This window comes from Pempheris klunzingeri, chromosome 11 (genome assembly GCF_042242105.1).
Source record: "Pempheris klunzingeri isolate RE-2024b chromosome 11, fPemKlu1.hap1, whole genome shotgun sequence".
Classification (NCBI taxonomy): Eukaryota; Metazoa; Chordata; class Actinopteri; order Acropomatiformes; family Pempheridae; genus Pempheris; species Pempheris klunzingeri.
In genome coordinates, this window is record NC_092022.1 from 19832692 (window position 1) to 19849363 (window position 16672).

At 41.8% G+C, this 16672-nt stretch overlaps 1 protein-coding gene across 1 annotated transcript; it reads left to right on the top strand.

Moving 5' to 3' along the window:
• The first annotated feature begins 10716 nt into the window (after positions 1-10716).
• nkain5 (sodium/potassium transporting ATPase interacting 5) lies at positions 10717-16113 on the top strand. Its single transcript, XM_070840059.1, has 6 exons — positions 10717-10770; positions 11791-11928; positions 12570-12650; positions 14528-14725; positions 15781-15841; positions 16058-16113. Exons 1-6 carry the CDS (start codon positions 10717-10719, stop codon positions 16111-16113), a joined length of 588 nt encoding a protein of 195 aa, XP_070696160.1.
• Positions 16114-16672: the final 559 nt, after the last annotated feature.

A 16672-nucleotide genomic window follows, 5' to 3' on the forward strand; every position in this document is an offset into this window, starting at 1 on the left:
GTCACACTTATATAGACATCAATGCATACCTGCTCACCAGCAAAGATTTTCAGGTACCTAGGTCTACATAGCATACAAGTGACTCAATACTAAAGTAATCCAACAATAATGCATCTAACAGCTGCTTTAGAAGTGAAATAAACCAGAAAAAAATCTGTCTGAACACACTTTCCTGAGAAATCTGTGGGTACATACAGATTTTAACCATTCAAACAAGAACAAACATACATATTGAGAAGGTACAATGAGTCACAGAGACGCTGAACATGCCAGCAGGCAGAGTAACCTGAAACATTGAAGGAGACAAGTATGAAAGCAGAGCGAGCAGACAGAAACATCTTTCTTGCTTCTTCACTACTACTTGCTTCTTGGCAGACAGTTTCACATTTGGCAGTGTAATATGTTTCAAATAAACAATAAAAGCACGGGGCTATAACAAAAAGACCAAACAACAGGCCCGTTCTGATCTCTGTCAAATCATGCCATCTGCCTACTGTGACAGTGTGTTTTCATGTGTGTTTATGTGTGTTTGTCGCTTGTCCGTCAACAACAACACTGAATGGCAGACTGAGGGAAACATACCTCCTGGTTTTGTCTTATTGAAATGGAGTTTGATAACTGTCTGCATATGTGCGTCCAACTGTCTCGTGTAGTATTTATTCAGTTTCTAACTACAGATTTTCTTCCAAACAAAAGACTGTGACAGACGAACGACGAACCTCTTCCTCAATCCTCCTCGCTGATAATCAAAGCTGACACTTTGGACAACGTGTATTAGTATTGGATTCCACATAGATTTAATCCTCATTGTCCAAATTACTTAAATAATTTGCCTGTAGTCTGGTGAGAAACGTGGATCTTCTCTGAAAGTTTGCCAAAGCCCTGAACACCACATTAGTGGTCATTTCTGAAACAAACAGGTCAATCTGAAGCGGCTTAGTGATTAACCCTTGTATGGTGTTCGGGTTTGTGGACCCGATTTCATCCGTTTTCATGTTCTTTATCAAAAGAAAAACTATACGATTAATCATTTACATATACACCAGTGCCCACCTGGATGGATTTTGTGGGATTATTCAATGAAAACCTACTTTTGCTATCAACTCTATCTATCCATTTTTTGTCATCTGAGTGGACCAATATGTTATCATAAAAGATTCTCTGCTGTCTGAAAGAAAAAAAAAAGATTAAAAAAAAAAAGATGTAAGTGTGTAATTAGAAGAGCTCAGGCTTTTGTTTACAGAAATAAAACCCTTCTGTCTATCTTGCCAATATACTCTTCAAATCTTGCCAAGGCTGGCTGCATGTGCACTATGCCCAACAGATTTGCCATGCTAAATCTGGCACACATCTGATCAAATGTGGCTTTTTAATTTTCTAAAGCAGCCGTTTTCTCACATTCTCAAACATCTTTGATTCCATCTCCTCCATATGTAGCATGCATCATCTGTGGACTCCCATAAAATCGACACAGAGCAATAGATAGGGCTGCTACATAACTTTGTGCTGTTTTGACCATCTCGAATATATGACAGTCAACAGGCACAGTGGCTTTGTGAAGCTCTGGCCTATTTATGCACACTGGTGCCATGTACTTGAAAACGCCGGTGAACATGCTGATGTTTAGTAGGCATAATGTTCAACATCTTAGTTCCACATTTGCTAATACGCGCTAAACACAAAGTACAGCTGAGTCTCGTACTTTGGTCATTAACCAAAGTGTTGGAGAAATACTCTAGATGAAAAGTGAGCGGATCACCAAATCAGAAGGATTCATCCACTGGAGACCATAAATGCCAACAGACAGACCAACATTGCCATATCTAGGGCCACACTGCTAACATTGCTAAAAAAGAGCTAAAATGAGTCCACAGCTGACACGCATTAAGCGCTCAGGGCTATGTTGTTTAAAAAAAGAACTCCTGTTCACATAAAATTCGTCGCAAAATATTAGATAGTCATGCTGATCTGACTTTTAGGCAAAGTGGTTGTCACCAAGTATTTTACTGTTTTGACCGCAGACATATGAAGAGAAAAAAAGCTGTAGCTGCTTCACGCTAAAAGTCTTCTTCTTACATCATTATTAACAGCAGTTAACCCTGAAGCTCCATCTCCACAGATAAAGAAAGCAGGTCAGTAAACAACAACTACAACATGTCTCACAAGATGAGTCTTTTAAAACTGATGCCTTCCCTCAAGCTGCCTCCATGAATTCCATTAAAGTTCGACTCAAATTATATTTAGTCATCCCTATTAGTAGCAAAAAAATAAGTGTTCTTTTTAAGTGTATCGTTAAGTGTTTTCTTTATTAAAATGGAAGAAAAAAGGTCTTTAGGGAAACATCAGAAATGCTCCTTTTCATCTCAGCAGCTGTAGGGGCGTGTCAAGGTCTGTGTTTGTGATTGACAGCAGCTGGCAGGCTGAGCCCCAGCAGGGGAACAATGAAGTAAACACACTTGCGCTGCATCCTACACGTCATGTGCAGACATCGTGCAGTTAGTGGTATTGAAGAGTAAGGACTAGGCATGTGTCATGATTTTCTAATATTCTAATAAATCATGAAAAAAAATCTAATTGCTTATACGACTATCGTTTTGGTTCAGAAGGATATTTTCTTTCGTTTTTCTGATGCCTGGTAGTTCGCTCGTCGGTAGCAGTAAATTGATCCGGGGATGCTGAGATGAAGCCAGGTCTCTGAAGATATGGGCTCAAAGTCTCTGATTTTTCGTTGCTTATGCAGCCTGATTCCCATTTCATCCAGCCCATCTTCGCAACCGGATATTAGCTAGAAGCAGCCGTAGGCACTGGCTGGGTTAGCTTAGCTCTTATCCCGGCTCTCTCTCCTCTCCTCTCGGGGCGATTGGCCCTCCCACTGCTGCATTTGGTCCATATGGACAAAAGATGTTGTGGGCAGCGTCAAATTAACATCTGCTTTAATCCAAATGCTTATATCCACAGTGTAATTCTGGTAAATTATTCGATTAATCTTCAAATAGCTCACAGTGGCTATCGAATACTATTTTAGCTTGAAATGCACATCCCTAGTAAGGACCACACCAACATCTAGAAGTTACACGTCCAATGTGACATTTGCAGGTATGTCTACGTGCTGTTTAATGCACTGCAGCTGACCAACTAATTAGCTAGCAGGCCTGCAAACTGATGTTAAAGTGCACTTTTCCCCAGTGAACGTTTTGGTTGCTTGTTCAACAAGCAGAGTTGCAGGACACGATCATGTTCTCACATTTGTGAGTTAGACAAGAAGGAGACATTAGCAGGCAAGCTAATAGCGGTTGTTGTTCAGTCTCTCTGTGGCTGTGTTGTGTATCAGGCTGTTGTCTCGCTCAGACCGTCTGCTCCACCTATGAATGCTGACATTACTGTTTTATGTAACGTTGGATTGGCTGTACTGAAGGTCTTCAACAATGAATGTACACAGATACAGGAGGAGCAGAGAAGAAACAAGAAAGATGTTTCTGTCTGGTCTCTCTACTTTCATACTCAGCTGCTGTAGGTATATGCTGTTCCATTAAAACAGACAGGACAGAAGTTCATCAGGCCCTGCAAAGTAGAAGTTTTGCAGAGTTTGGGTAATTTGCATTTCTTTTAGTAGATCCAGACTTGAACCCAACTGTTCTCAGCATGAAATCCAATTTGCAACGAATTTCACACACTGATGTCCTGGTGGTTCTGTGCACGCTACTTTCTTTGTGAGTTCAGGGCATCCTGACCGGAGAACAACTGCTTTGTTTGAAAACTGAAATCAACCCCTCTACAGTTACTGTTAATACGATCTATCAACACGTCGTATTTTCCCACTGAATATCCAGCATAATTACATGTTTCTTTGAGCACATCTTAAGAAAGTGACTGTAGCAGCGAACAGGTTTTCCCAACAAGTCTATCAAAACTATTTTGCGTATTTTACCAGCAGTCAGCACACATGTCAAAGATTTCACAGACTGTGATCTGCTTTTAATGCCACTAATTCCTCCACCAGTGCCTTAACAGAACATCTCCTGAGTGGGTAGCCTGAAATATTATGTTAGATTTAAAGAAGCATATGCACCTATGAGGCAGTGATCATTTGATTCACAGTTGCAAAAGTGTCAGTGTAATTACATCTATCTTGATTTGACAACAGAGCCGAGGTGTGGAGATGGAGAGGGTAATGAGAGAGAAGAAAGGGGAGAAGTGTAGGTGTGGAGGAAAAGAAAGGAGAGAGGGGAGGGGAGGAGGACATGCGTGGGAGTCTTGTGGCAGGTGTTTGAAGACGCTGAAAGCAGATGATGAGAAGAGACTGTCACATTTCCCAACAAGGTTTCCCTTCCCTTCCCTTCCCTTCTCTTCCCTTCTCTTCCCTGTCCACACCTCCCCACCCATTCTTCTCTCCCTCTATCCCCCTGCCTCCGCCTGCGGTGTTCAGCCAGAGTGACGCCTCAGCACTGCAGTGTAATCTCTGGCCCTAGAGCTGCCTCGTCAGAGCCAACCAATTGGACGTAGCGCTCATAGCAAGAAATGGCCCTCCCTCGGCTGCTTTTCTGCTAAACAAAGCCTCCTCTCCCTCAGACACACAGAGTGCCCCCCCTACCATCCCACCCACCCACCCAACCCTCCACCCCGCCTGTAGCGCTCGGTGTGCTCATTACAAACTACCAGCGAATACCTGCAGGTGCAGATTTGCCAGGTGCTGCCCTGACCGTGTAGCACAGGCCAGGAGGCTACTTACACTGAGGAAGGGCCATATGTGGCGAGGACACTGGAGCAACATCCATCAAATATTTAAGTCAAATAAAAATAAATGTAAAAGTAAAAGTTTGTTCTTTACCTTTGGGATCAGTATATGCAACAAAATATCAACTGTAAGACATGTTTGAAAGCTCTAAAACCTAATAAGCGGGCCATTGAGCTTAGATTTGCCTTAGATTTTGCTCCACGTATAAAAAAATACAGATTTCCCTTTATCTCTTGTATATTTCTTCTCCTCTTGAGTCAGTGGACTCACAGGAGAATAGGACTGCTAATGAGTAGTTTTATTACTGATTTCGCATAATCGTTTGGTCAATAAAATATCAGAGAGCTCTAAAAAGTCATCAAATTGGATGTTTTGTTCGTGTAACAGTCCAAAATATGAAAAATATTGAACTCACTGTCACACGAGAAAGGCAGAAAATCCTCACAACTGAAAACCTGGAACTGAAGAACATTTGGCATTTTTTTATTCACAGGACTCAAACAATTAATCGACAATTAAATAGGTGCCAATTATTTTTCTTTCAATGAATTCATCAATTAATCAACTAATCATTACAGGAGACAATACGCTGGGTACAGGTGAACAGATGAAAGTTGTGGATGACTGCAACGATAAGTCGATTAACTGATTAGTCCGATTAGCAACATTTTGATGAACGATTAATTGTTGAAGTTGTTTTTCAAGCTAAATTGCTAAAAATCTGATGGGGCTTGTGTTTGATTATTTTCATCCTAGATTAATGTTATTTTCACATTTAACTGATGAATTGTTTAGTCGATAAAGTGTCAGACATCTGTCACAAGTTACCAGAGCTCCATGTGGCTCCATCTTCTCATTCCTTGATTTTTCCAATCAACGGTCCAAAGAAGTAAGAAACATAAAACACAGAAAACCAGAAAATCCAATTAATTTTTTGACTCCTGCAGCGTCTCAAATGTGAGAATTTGCTGTATTTTCTCATCTTACATTGGAGTTAATTGATTCTCTTTGGATCTTAAATAGTTCATCAGACAATATATAAGACATGTCAAGACAGCATCTTGGCCTGTGTGATGAATCATGATGGAGATTTTTCCCTGATCTCTGGCGATAAATCAAGAAGATGTTTCCATTATTAGTTGCAGTCCATGATGACTGACTGGATGACAACATGTCACCTGTTGACTTTGACCTAATCTCCACAATTAAGTGTCTTTAAAGGACGTGTGCTGACACATTGGGCCAATCGCATCATTAGTTCATATTTCACAGTCAAGATTTAACCAAAAATACACATAACTCTGTCTTTTAAACAAAACAAACACTCACTCTCTCTGTCTTCAAATAACAAAGAAAATGTTCTTGCTCGCGGCGTCTGACGAGGCCATGAAGTCAAACAAGGAATTACAGTGTAGCCCTCATAAAAATGCATTTTTAGGAACACGTGTAGCCCTACAGTGTTGCCATAAACACCAGTGGGCTTTTAATTTTGTAGGAACATGCACCGCATTTACATGTGTGTTCATTATTAATCGTACTGGAGCTCCTCTCAACAAGCCCAGCCAGCCGGCAGTGGCCTCTCTGCCGAATCTGCTCAGGTTTTGATAAACCACCTGGGAGTTCATGTGGAGCAAAAACCTCACCCTCTGTGTGACACAAATAACAGCAATGTGTGTGTGTGTGTGTGTGAGAGAGAGAGAGAGACAGAGATGGGGGGAGAGAGAGTGAGGGAGAGAGGAGGCTGCTATTGTGTGAGAATGTGAATTAGGTCAAATGTTTGCTTGCAACAATGATTAACCATGCCCCTGTGAGGAAGAAAGCTGAAGCCTGTGTGGAAGAGAGCTCCGTCTTTATCTGTGCAGCGCTGCCTCTGATACAAACACCGCCTGACAGCAGTCAGAGCAAACCAAAGAATAATTAGAATGTCTTGTGATCACTTTATTCACATAATTTCCATCAGCTCTGACAGAGTGAGGGACCCCGAAACAGGCTGAACAACAACAGAGACGCAGGAAGTTAAAGTCAGCACCATCATCGTGTTTTGACGCTGTGGGTCTATTTAGTGCAATGAAGAGATCCTCCATGAGGGGCTCGGCTGTGCATCTGGGGAAGGGTGCGTGTGCGTGGCTCATGATGGCACCCACTCAGCAGGCATCGATCACACGCTGGGTGACGGCTCGCCGCGCCTCTGGGCTCTGACACCTCAAACCGCAGCGATGCTGGCTGCTGACAACAGGTTACACACTCAAATGATGCCGGCTCACACAGCCAAGGCATGCAAGGGTGTGCAGGTGGAGGCTGCAGGCGGTCACAGAAAATGAAGAATTTCAGGCTGATGCTGCGTGATTTTTTTTTTTTTTTTTTCTTTTTTTTTTTGTAATCATGGTTTGGTTTCATTAAGCCTGTAGCGCCACAGATATTTTCTCTCCTCCCTTTTCTTCTCTAATCATCAAAGCGTTTCCGATTCATTTCCAGATCAAAGTGAGGATGGTAAAGGATGTTGTGTCCCTGAGGTCAGCTGGCAACTTACACGACAAAGCCAGTCCTCCCTCCCTCCCTCCCAACAACCCCCTATTTATGAGTATGGGGGGAGGAGGGAGGGGAGGTGGGCTGCAAATGTTAACGGAAGGTCTAACGTTAATTATCTTCACGCTTCACAGTCGGCAGGGATGTTACACAGGAAAAAAGACATAAAACACGCGTGATTGGAGGCTCCCCGCGCCTTCCTCTCACCATATGAGCATGAAGTTCTCTGATGAATCCGTTCATTTGGGGGCTTAAATCACAAAAGGCAATGCAGTAAGGCTGAGGTGGCTGCACACGTGTCTGTGTGTTAAATGTATGACCAGTGGAGATGGAGGAGAGGCAGGGCGAGCACAAAGGAGAACAGCCAGAGCGGTGGGGTATATTTCCTGGATGAAATAAAAAGGATGCTGTGTGCCAAATGCGTGTGCAGCGTATCGAGCTGGATCTATAGGTACATATGAATGATCCCCCCACCCCTCCCCAACACCTCCCTTCCTCCCTCCCCCCCTCCATCCAGCCTGTCACATAGCCACGGGCACAGAGCATTGCGCTATAGCATCCCCATACTCACCCAGCTCGGAGATTTTGGGAGGCGCAGCGTCAACCCTGGTCGCTTCCTTCAGTTTCTGCTTCCACTCGGGCCAGGCGCTCCCCGCGAGCATAATCAATCAACGGCGATAACTTGGCTTTCTCGGGCTTCAGAAAACAGGAATGCAGCATATTGCATGTGACATCCTCTGCGCGCCCGCTGACCCCCTTGTGCGCCCCTGTCCGCGCTCCTCCGCTCCCCGGCCAGAAGGGATGCTGGGAGGTGTCTGACCCGCCTGTCTGCCGCTGTATCTCCAATATTATCTCCACGCGCCAGGTTTCTCCTCCACGGTCCCTCAAGCCCCCTCCATCTGTACTCGCATCCCCTCGGCTCAGCTACCGTGCTTCCATGTGACACAGGCAGAGCTGGAGACCCCCCAATTTCTGACTTCGTCTTTGGATCGCAGCGCCCTCTCTCGGAGGGACGAGGCAGTGCGGGTGTAGCTCCTGCTGAATGGTTTAGGTGGATTTCTCAGTCTTTGAGAGCATGAGACCATTCGGAGTCTGTGTCCTGCAATTTGGACACTCGGGGTCTAAATGACACTGTCACGTCTCCTTTTTGCGCAAAAAAAACATGTTGAATATTCTTATTATGTGGTTTGACTTTTACTTTGCTGTGAGGATTTTCTGAAACGTGGTTGATATGTGAGGCCAGCATGTGATATACTGACACTGACCTTATTTAGATGTCCAAAGCAGAAGAGTCAGTCAAAGAAAGCAACAAACTGCAGGTCAATCTGTTGCTTTTATTGGTCTCTTTAAATAAAAGAGCGAACCTCTGATAATAATAACCTAGAGTGACCCCATATTACATGTTTGCCTTGATGAACTGATGAATTAAGGTGAATTAAGAAATACTTGTATCACAATTTCTAGTCCTTTTATCCATTTTGAGTCTGTATGTATGTATGTTTGTAAAAGTAGGGCAGTAATGTCTTATTCCTTGGTGTAGCCTGTTTTTAACCTTGCCACTCTCACACACCTTTGAGGCTTGTACCTCCACCGCTTTACCACCACCTCCTGGCGGCTTCAGAGCATCTTAGAGGAGAAACCACCTATCAGGGTGCAGAAGATGGTGTTGCTGTATGAGGGTCAATCCGTGCCACAAACAGGGAGAAACAGATGAATCACAAGAGTGAAGTCCTCTTGGGGGTTACAATAGAGGCTGCCAATTAAAATGACAGCATCTAAAGGCTGATGGTGACGCATATGGTGTGACGTTGTCATAGAGACACAACATCCACAGGGAGAGGACGCTGGGTCGGACAGAGGGGCCAACAAAACATAAGACTTACGAGATACGTAAGACCACTGTTTGTTCCTGTTTCCGGAACAGGTAATGTTTTCGTTGAACCACCATCCTTTCCTAACCTTCACCACGTAGTATCTTTATAACCCAAATGATGATCTTTCTCCAACTGTAACCAATTTACTTTTATGCCTAAACCTAAATAAACCTGAACCACAGAACTGACACATCAGACAATGGTTTTATTTTTGATTTTGTGAGGCGAAACATAACATAACATAACCATAGACTGTAGAAGAAACCAATGCTGAGGTGCCTTTAAGCTGCAGTCTTTTTAAAGGCCCCATACAGACGCCTGATTGTATTGAAGTCTATGAGAAAATGACCCTACTTCTCATTTGATTTATTACATCAGGAACCAATGTCCTAATGCATTTATGATCTTGATCATGAATTTCATATCATCATGTAAATTATGGTCCCATTTAGAGTAAATTAGACGATAAAATGTTTTAGGGTGGGACTAACTTGTGGCTAACCAATCAGAAGGTACATCACTTCTGGCTCCAAAAATTAAGATGGCGATGGTCAAAATGTCACCAACTGTTCATCTTGATGTACTGCTAATATGTGTCAAATGGCAGTGGATGGAAATACACATTAATTTTTATTTTCTATGGCCAAACTAATGGACATTTGATTCGAATTTAAAATGAGATAAGACTTTCCTTTATTCGTCCCGGGAAATTTACAACATTTCAGCAGCAGTGGGTAACAAAAATAGAGTGTATGTCGGGGGAATATAAAAAAGAATTTGGGTAGTATTATTATTATTATTTAATTTACAGTGTCAGAAATCAACCATGTTCCAGTGAAGTACTTGGGAGACTGGTGCTTAAAGAAGACTGTGTGGAAAGGGAGTAAGAATTAAGCATTTTAGAAGAAAAGACAATTTTTATTTTTTTTTTAATACTTAAAAATCAAAACATGTAAGCAAAATCAAAATGGTTTTAACAACACAGATACTCTGCAGAACCACTTAAGTAATTATGTACAGTTTGAACATGCTACCAAACCTTTGAGAGGTACAGTTTGGTAATCATTTTGTTTCCCAGCAGTGTTTCTCAGAGATAACCAGTATTTACAAAAATAAATGATAGAGTATAATTTATGTCTCCTTTCCTCTAAAATAGCCAGTCATTGCTTCCTTGTCCCCCACAGTGTTGTTTCTGTCCTCTGTACCCACATGTAAGAAGCCCAGCAGTCTGACAAAGAACTATATTATTGGTAACTACTTGGAAAAAACATAATTACACAGTAAATCAGGGCCTGTGTTAAAAGCAAACTGTTTAATTGATAAAAGTTGAACCCCCTTAAGTTTCTTGTGGCACTAATCGCCTGTCATACAGCCTCCCCTCCCCCTCCTCAGTGGTTCCCACACAGGGACAGCCTGCGTGTTTTCCTCAGGAGGCAAAGTGCACTGTCACACGTTTGGCAATGGACCTAAAGCCCGGCAGGGTTGTCCCCAGTGTTTGAGCTATTTTAGAAACCCCTTCACTTCACCGCTGCTATCTTCATCCTCATCATCGGACCCAGCGGGAGCCGAGAGAGGAGGAAGATGGGGTGCTGCACGGCGCGATGCATGCTGATCCTCCTGTGTGGTCTGCAGTTGGTGAGATGTTTTTCTCTCTCGCACATGATGCTTCGACACGAACACATCTCTGTTTACACATCAGGCCAGCAGTTGTCTTTTTCAACTTGGGCGGGTGAAAAATGACTTAAAGTCTCAAATGAAAGCTACATTTTGAATGAAAGTATCTAAAAAAAAAGACTTGTTTGTTGTAAAAGAAAGTTCCTTTGCTGGTGCTTTGAGGCCGCTTGTTTTATATTCTCTCTACAAATATAAAATCCTACATTGAGGCAATATTTTAATAAACACCAAAATCTGCTTAACACGTTGTTTTCTGCAGAGTTTGATGGTCTTCCATTCACATTCTAATTCAGGTTGTTTCATCAGCAGCACAATGAAATGAAATATAAGAACTTTGAGCTAAAACGATTATTACTCAGCTACAATTTAGATACAAGTTAAATAGCACAAATGCCAAAAGAAATCACTGGTTCCAGTCTCTCAACTGCACATTTTTGCTGGTTCTCTTGGCGTTCTCTCAGAGGACACTGAATATCTTTGTGTGTTGGACTGTTGCTCGGACTAAACAAGCCATCTGAAGATGTCACCTTGGGCTCTGAGAAATTATGACTCACTAATCTCTCATATTTTATAGTCCAAACAAATGGCAGATTCATCGATACTGGAAAGCACAGCTCGCTGCAGCCCTGATAAAGGTGTATTATTGTGAACCGTAGTAATGGTGAGCTTGTTGCAGTCGGAGGTGCTTATGTAAAGCAGCGGCCGCCCACCACTACAACCACCACAATGAAGGGCTGCACCCACTTTGTCCTCCTCCTCTCAGTTTCCCACCCTGCCCCCCTTCATGACTGACTGGGGCGCAGACCTCAGAAGACACAGCACCACCACCGGGTCTGCCTTTTACCCACCATGCTTTGTCCCTCTGGGCTCAGTTGCCTCGACAACTTATCAAAATAAGAAATACAACCACATGGGACGCACAACAAGGAGAGATCGCTGTCTTGTAGAAGTCATCCTCTCTGCTCATGTTGACCCCTCCAGATAACTGCGCTGGAGAGGCAGGTGTTTGACTTCCTCGGGTACCAGTGGGCTCCCATCATGGTCAACTTCTTCCACATCATCATGGTCATCCTGGGCCTGTTTGGTGTCATCCAGTACAGATCACGCTACGTTATTATGGTGAGGGGATTGTCTGATTTTCTGTTGAGTTTGTGCACTTCCCAAAATGTCAAACTATTCCTCTCAAATGAAAAATGTCCACTTTTGACCCCTTGCAACCCTCATCCCCCCTTATTTAGATATGACAAAAGTATGCCATGTTAGTAGGAAATGGCCAAATATGATAAGAAAAACATGAGGAAACAAAAGAGAAAAAAGAACTGCTGTGATATGCAGAGTAAACTGAGGCCTTATTGACTGGGTATCTGAGTTGTTAGTGTGTTTGTGTCTGTGTGCATGAATGCATGTGTGTGACAGCGACAATGTGAGAGGTAAGTTGTACATAAAGAAAGAAAACAACAACAAAACTATCAGCACTGTCACCATCCTTATACTACTATTACTACTGATAATAAGAAAAAAAACACAGTAACAGATTCAGATTGTTTCATCTGAGGTAAATTAGTGGTGGTATCTAGTATTTCAGAAGCAGAAAGTATCAAGAAGTTACAAAGAACTATATGTGTAACATAGTTATTTGTCTTTCTTCCTCCTCTTTTTAATCATGTCGTGGAGCCTATCCTGTGTTACACTATGACCACATTGAAGAATTGTGACTTTTTCTTTATTTTCCTCATAACATGGTGCTTTTGCCTCCTCAGTACCTGCTGTGGACGATTTTGTGGGTTGGCTGGAATGTCTTCGTCAGCTGCCTCTACTTGGATTTGGGAGGGCTTTCAAAGGTGAGTCTAGTGGTCACCTAAGTGTCCGATAATTACAGAGCGACACAGCTTCAGCTCCTAAATACAGTGTTCAGCTCCTTGGACCTTCCTCCAGAAACACAGGAGGACGATGATGATGATAATTACACTCCTTTACAGTCTGAGTCTGTTCTCAGTCACAACATATTTGAAGTAAGTAAAGTTTATTTAGTGTAGCACTTTTTATTTAGTGTAGCATCTTTCACAGAACAAGGTCATAAAGTGCGTCACAGGTTTAAAAAAAAAAAATATATATATATATGTATATATATATATATGTGTGTGTGTGTGTGTGTGTATATGTATATATATATATATATATATAAAAAACCCACAAATAAGACAATAAAAACAGTAAAAAGAATGGAGAATGGATTAAATGTCTAAAGGAAGGTCGTTCCACTTCAAAGAGACGACCACCTTTCGTTCTTAGTGGAGTGTGAAGGACCGACAGTAAAACCTGGTGATGATGAACTGATGAAGCAGGTCAGAGAAGCACCCTGGGGCCTCACCACACAGGGCTCTATATGTGAAAACAAGGACCTTACACTGATTCCTGAACTTGCTGGGAAGCCAGTGTAAAGAGGATAGGACGGGTTGTAATGTGAGCTGATCTGTTGGACCTGGTTAGCGGCCTTGAAGCAGCGTTCTGGACCGGCTGTAGATGGTCCAGAGACGACTTGCTGAGGCAGGCGCAAAGGGACCAACTGGGGTGATAGAAGAGCGCGAACAATCATCTGAAGCTCAGTTTGTGAAACAGTGGCCCTAAGTTTATCAGTGTTTCTTAAATGAGAGAAACGTGTCCTGGTTTGATCAAATAAAACACTGTGACCTCACAAAACACATTTTTAACTCACACACTAATTATTAATACACACTAATAGAATAAAATGATGAAGTGATGACATTTTATATTCAGAAGGTCAAAGGTGAACTTCACTGTGTAACCTGTCACTGTGGTTACAGTGGTTTAAAGTAACAAAGTACATTTACTTCACTGTACTTTGAGGCACTTGTACTTTACTTGAGTATTTCCATTTTAAGCTACTTTATGACCCCACTAAATTTCAGAGGTAAATATTATGCTTTCTTCTCCACTACATTTCTCTGACAGCTTGAGACACAATGAATAATGTGACAAGCTTTTAAGAGCCAATAAACGGTTAAAGATTAAAGCAGCGGTTTCCAGCCTATTTGGCTTTTGGCGTCTTCGAAAAAGCAGTGTGGAGTCGGGGTCACATCTCAGATGTCTGTGGGTTGTTAACAGCTCCACCAAACACAGATTTTTCCCTCTAAATCTCTCAGTCAGAGAGACCAAACCAGTACGTTATCTATAATCCTTTGAGTACAATTCACTGCTAATATTTGTGTACTTTTAGTTAAGTAAGATCATGCAGAACTTAGAAGAATAAAGATTTTATTGTGTTTTATTTTATTGTGCTATTGCGATAGCTTAGCCCTTATACACGAAGAAATTTTTTTTGGTCTTACTTGTTAGTTTTATTGTTTCTGTGTTTGTCCTGTCATTTTATGCTATTTTCTAGCTTTTTGCCTTCATGATGTGGAACAGACAGTCAAAACTGAGTTAGCCCCTCACCCAGAAATGTTTTGATCATTTTTCCTGTAAACCTTACGCAAATAGAATAATATAAAATAAAGAATTGATAGCTTAATCTCAAATGAAAAGGCAGACAGGAAGTGAGGCTTATACTAAACCGTATCATGTTCACACTACTCCTGATCCTTGTCACAGCTCAGATTTCTCTCCTATGCACTGTATAATAAAGCTGAAACATCCTGAAGAACCTGTGAGCTGAAAAGTTTCCTCCACGTGTCTTCTGCCTGTTCTTTCACTGCAGGACAGCGACATTCTCTCCCTCGGAGTGTCGTCGCATCGCTCGTGGTGGAAGGACAACGGGCCGGGGTGTGAGAGCGAGACCCTTCCCTCCGCCGGGTGGCAGAACCAGCGAAACCCGGAGCTGACCACAGTGCTGAGCTGCTGGCTCGAGTACCAGTACATCGAAATCCTGCACTGCATCGTCCAGCTCCTCGTATCAGTGAGTCTCTGCCACTGTCAGCTGTCACACATTACCAGCTCATTCGTCGCATTACAAAAAGCAATTTCCCCCTGGGGATTATTAAAGTAATTTTGATTACCTTTGTGTCACTTAAACTTGCTAACATTAAAAAAGAGAAAATGTCAACAGAAGGATTCACTGGTGCCTTTAAAACTTAAATTGAATAGCATATTAACCATTTAATATTGTTTTAATATCAATAAATATGCTTCTGCACACACACGGGAATGACCTGTTGCCTAGCAACAGCGACTGTAAATTGGAAAACAGGCCTGGACCGTTAAAAAGGCACCACATTATCACAGTGATATCTAGTGGAAGTCACTGTGCTGCTGAGCTCCTCAGAAACGCCTCTAGTTTGTCTTATTATGAATAAATTAAATTCACAGAGGTGTCACATCTTCTAGTTTGTGACGTAAATGAAAAGTAGAAGAGCGGCTGAGGTGGCATCAGTCCGTCCGTCTTGCCATCCTAAATGTGCCCGATGTATGTGTAGTCAACTCATTTAAATTCAGCACAGCTTTATTCATCCCTGTAAGGCAGACTTGTATGATTGACAGATACACACTCAGAAGATACTGTGGGGAAATTACCAGTCGTCACAAAACTATATGTGGAACTGGTAATAAATATATTCATTAGTTTTTAGTTTAGTTGTGTCTTACACTACAAAAGGTAACAGCTTTTTTTGTGACATTTGTGCAAATTTGTATTTTTGCTGCCACCATGATGCCACCACACCATTTTCCTTAGTCTTAGTTAAATTGTTTCATGTTGCACGTATGAGACTGTAGATACAGCAGACATTTTGAGGAAAAAGCACAGGTGTTACTTACAACATCAACAAAGCAGCTAAATGGCATTCAGCCGTCATTAATTTGATTATTTACACTTGTGCTTTTCCTGCTGTGACATGTCAAAACGTCCCATAAAATCACTGTCAAGAGGGTGTTTGTGATGAATCATTTTAAAGAATAGAATATAGAAAACTGAGGACAATTTAAAAACACTTTTTTTTTTATTTATTCCCACAGCTCCTGGGTTTTGTTCACGCCTGCTACGTCGTCAGCACTTTCTCAGATGAGGAAGACAGCTGTAAGTATGCTTCTGATCAGTGAAAGAAACCATCATTTTTGGGGTTAAAAATATCATTTATTCTACATACAGTGTTTATTTTAAAGACTTCTTAAAGTATTCTATCCCCATAAAGTATAAACAGGTGTTTTCTACAGCATCTGCCATTTCTTTTAGTCTTTTTTTCAATTTGCTCTTGTATTATTTATTTATGTTGTTTTTTCCCATCTGTTTTAGTTAATTTCATTGGTGAATTTCATCATCCATCCAAACCCTCTCAGTTGCTCTTCTAGTGTAAAGACCTGTGGGTAGGTTCAGTGGCGTTGCCTCTTTTATGTGGCCATCCAACCCGTCATTCACTGTCTTATCTGTTCAACATCTCACATGCAATGTATTTTTCTATATTTCTAGATTATAAATAGATTATAAACCAGAAAAAAGGCGGTTGTGGAAACGCTGAGAAGGAGCCGAGCAGAAGGGGGAACAACTTCGAAGACGTTTGTAGTTGGATTGCTTTGGCCGGGTTGTCAATAAAAACATCTGTCACAGATGCTGAACCTCACTGTGCACAAACTGTATGAAAAATGTAGGCCCTCTTCGTGGTGTGTTCAAATGCTGTAAATCCACCTGTAAATCTACCTCTGTGTGTGTGTGCGTGTGTGAGTGTGAGTGTGAGTGAGAGATGCAAATCACTTGATATTAAGCACTCAAGTAGCCTTCAAAAGAAAAGTGTGATTTGACAGATGCACAGAAGTAACCCAGCAGATCCTTTCTGATGTTTTGAGAAATGTAGAAAATCTTAATATGTGCTATTTCAGTTAGAAAAACTGACCCATACAACTCGTGCAGTGT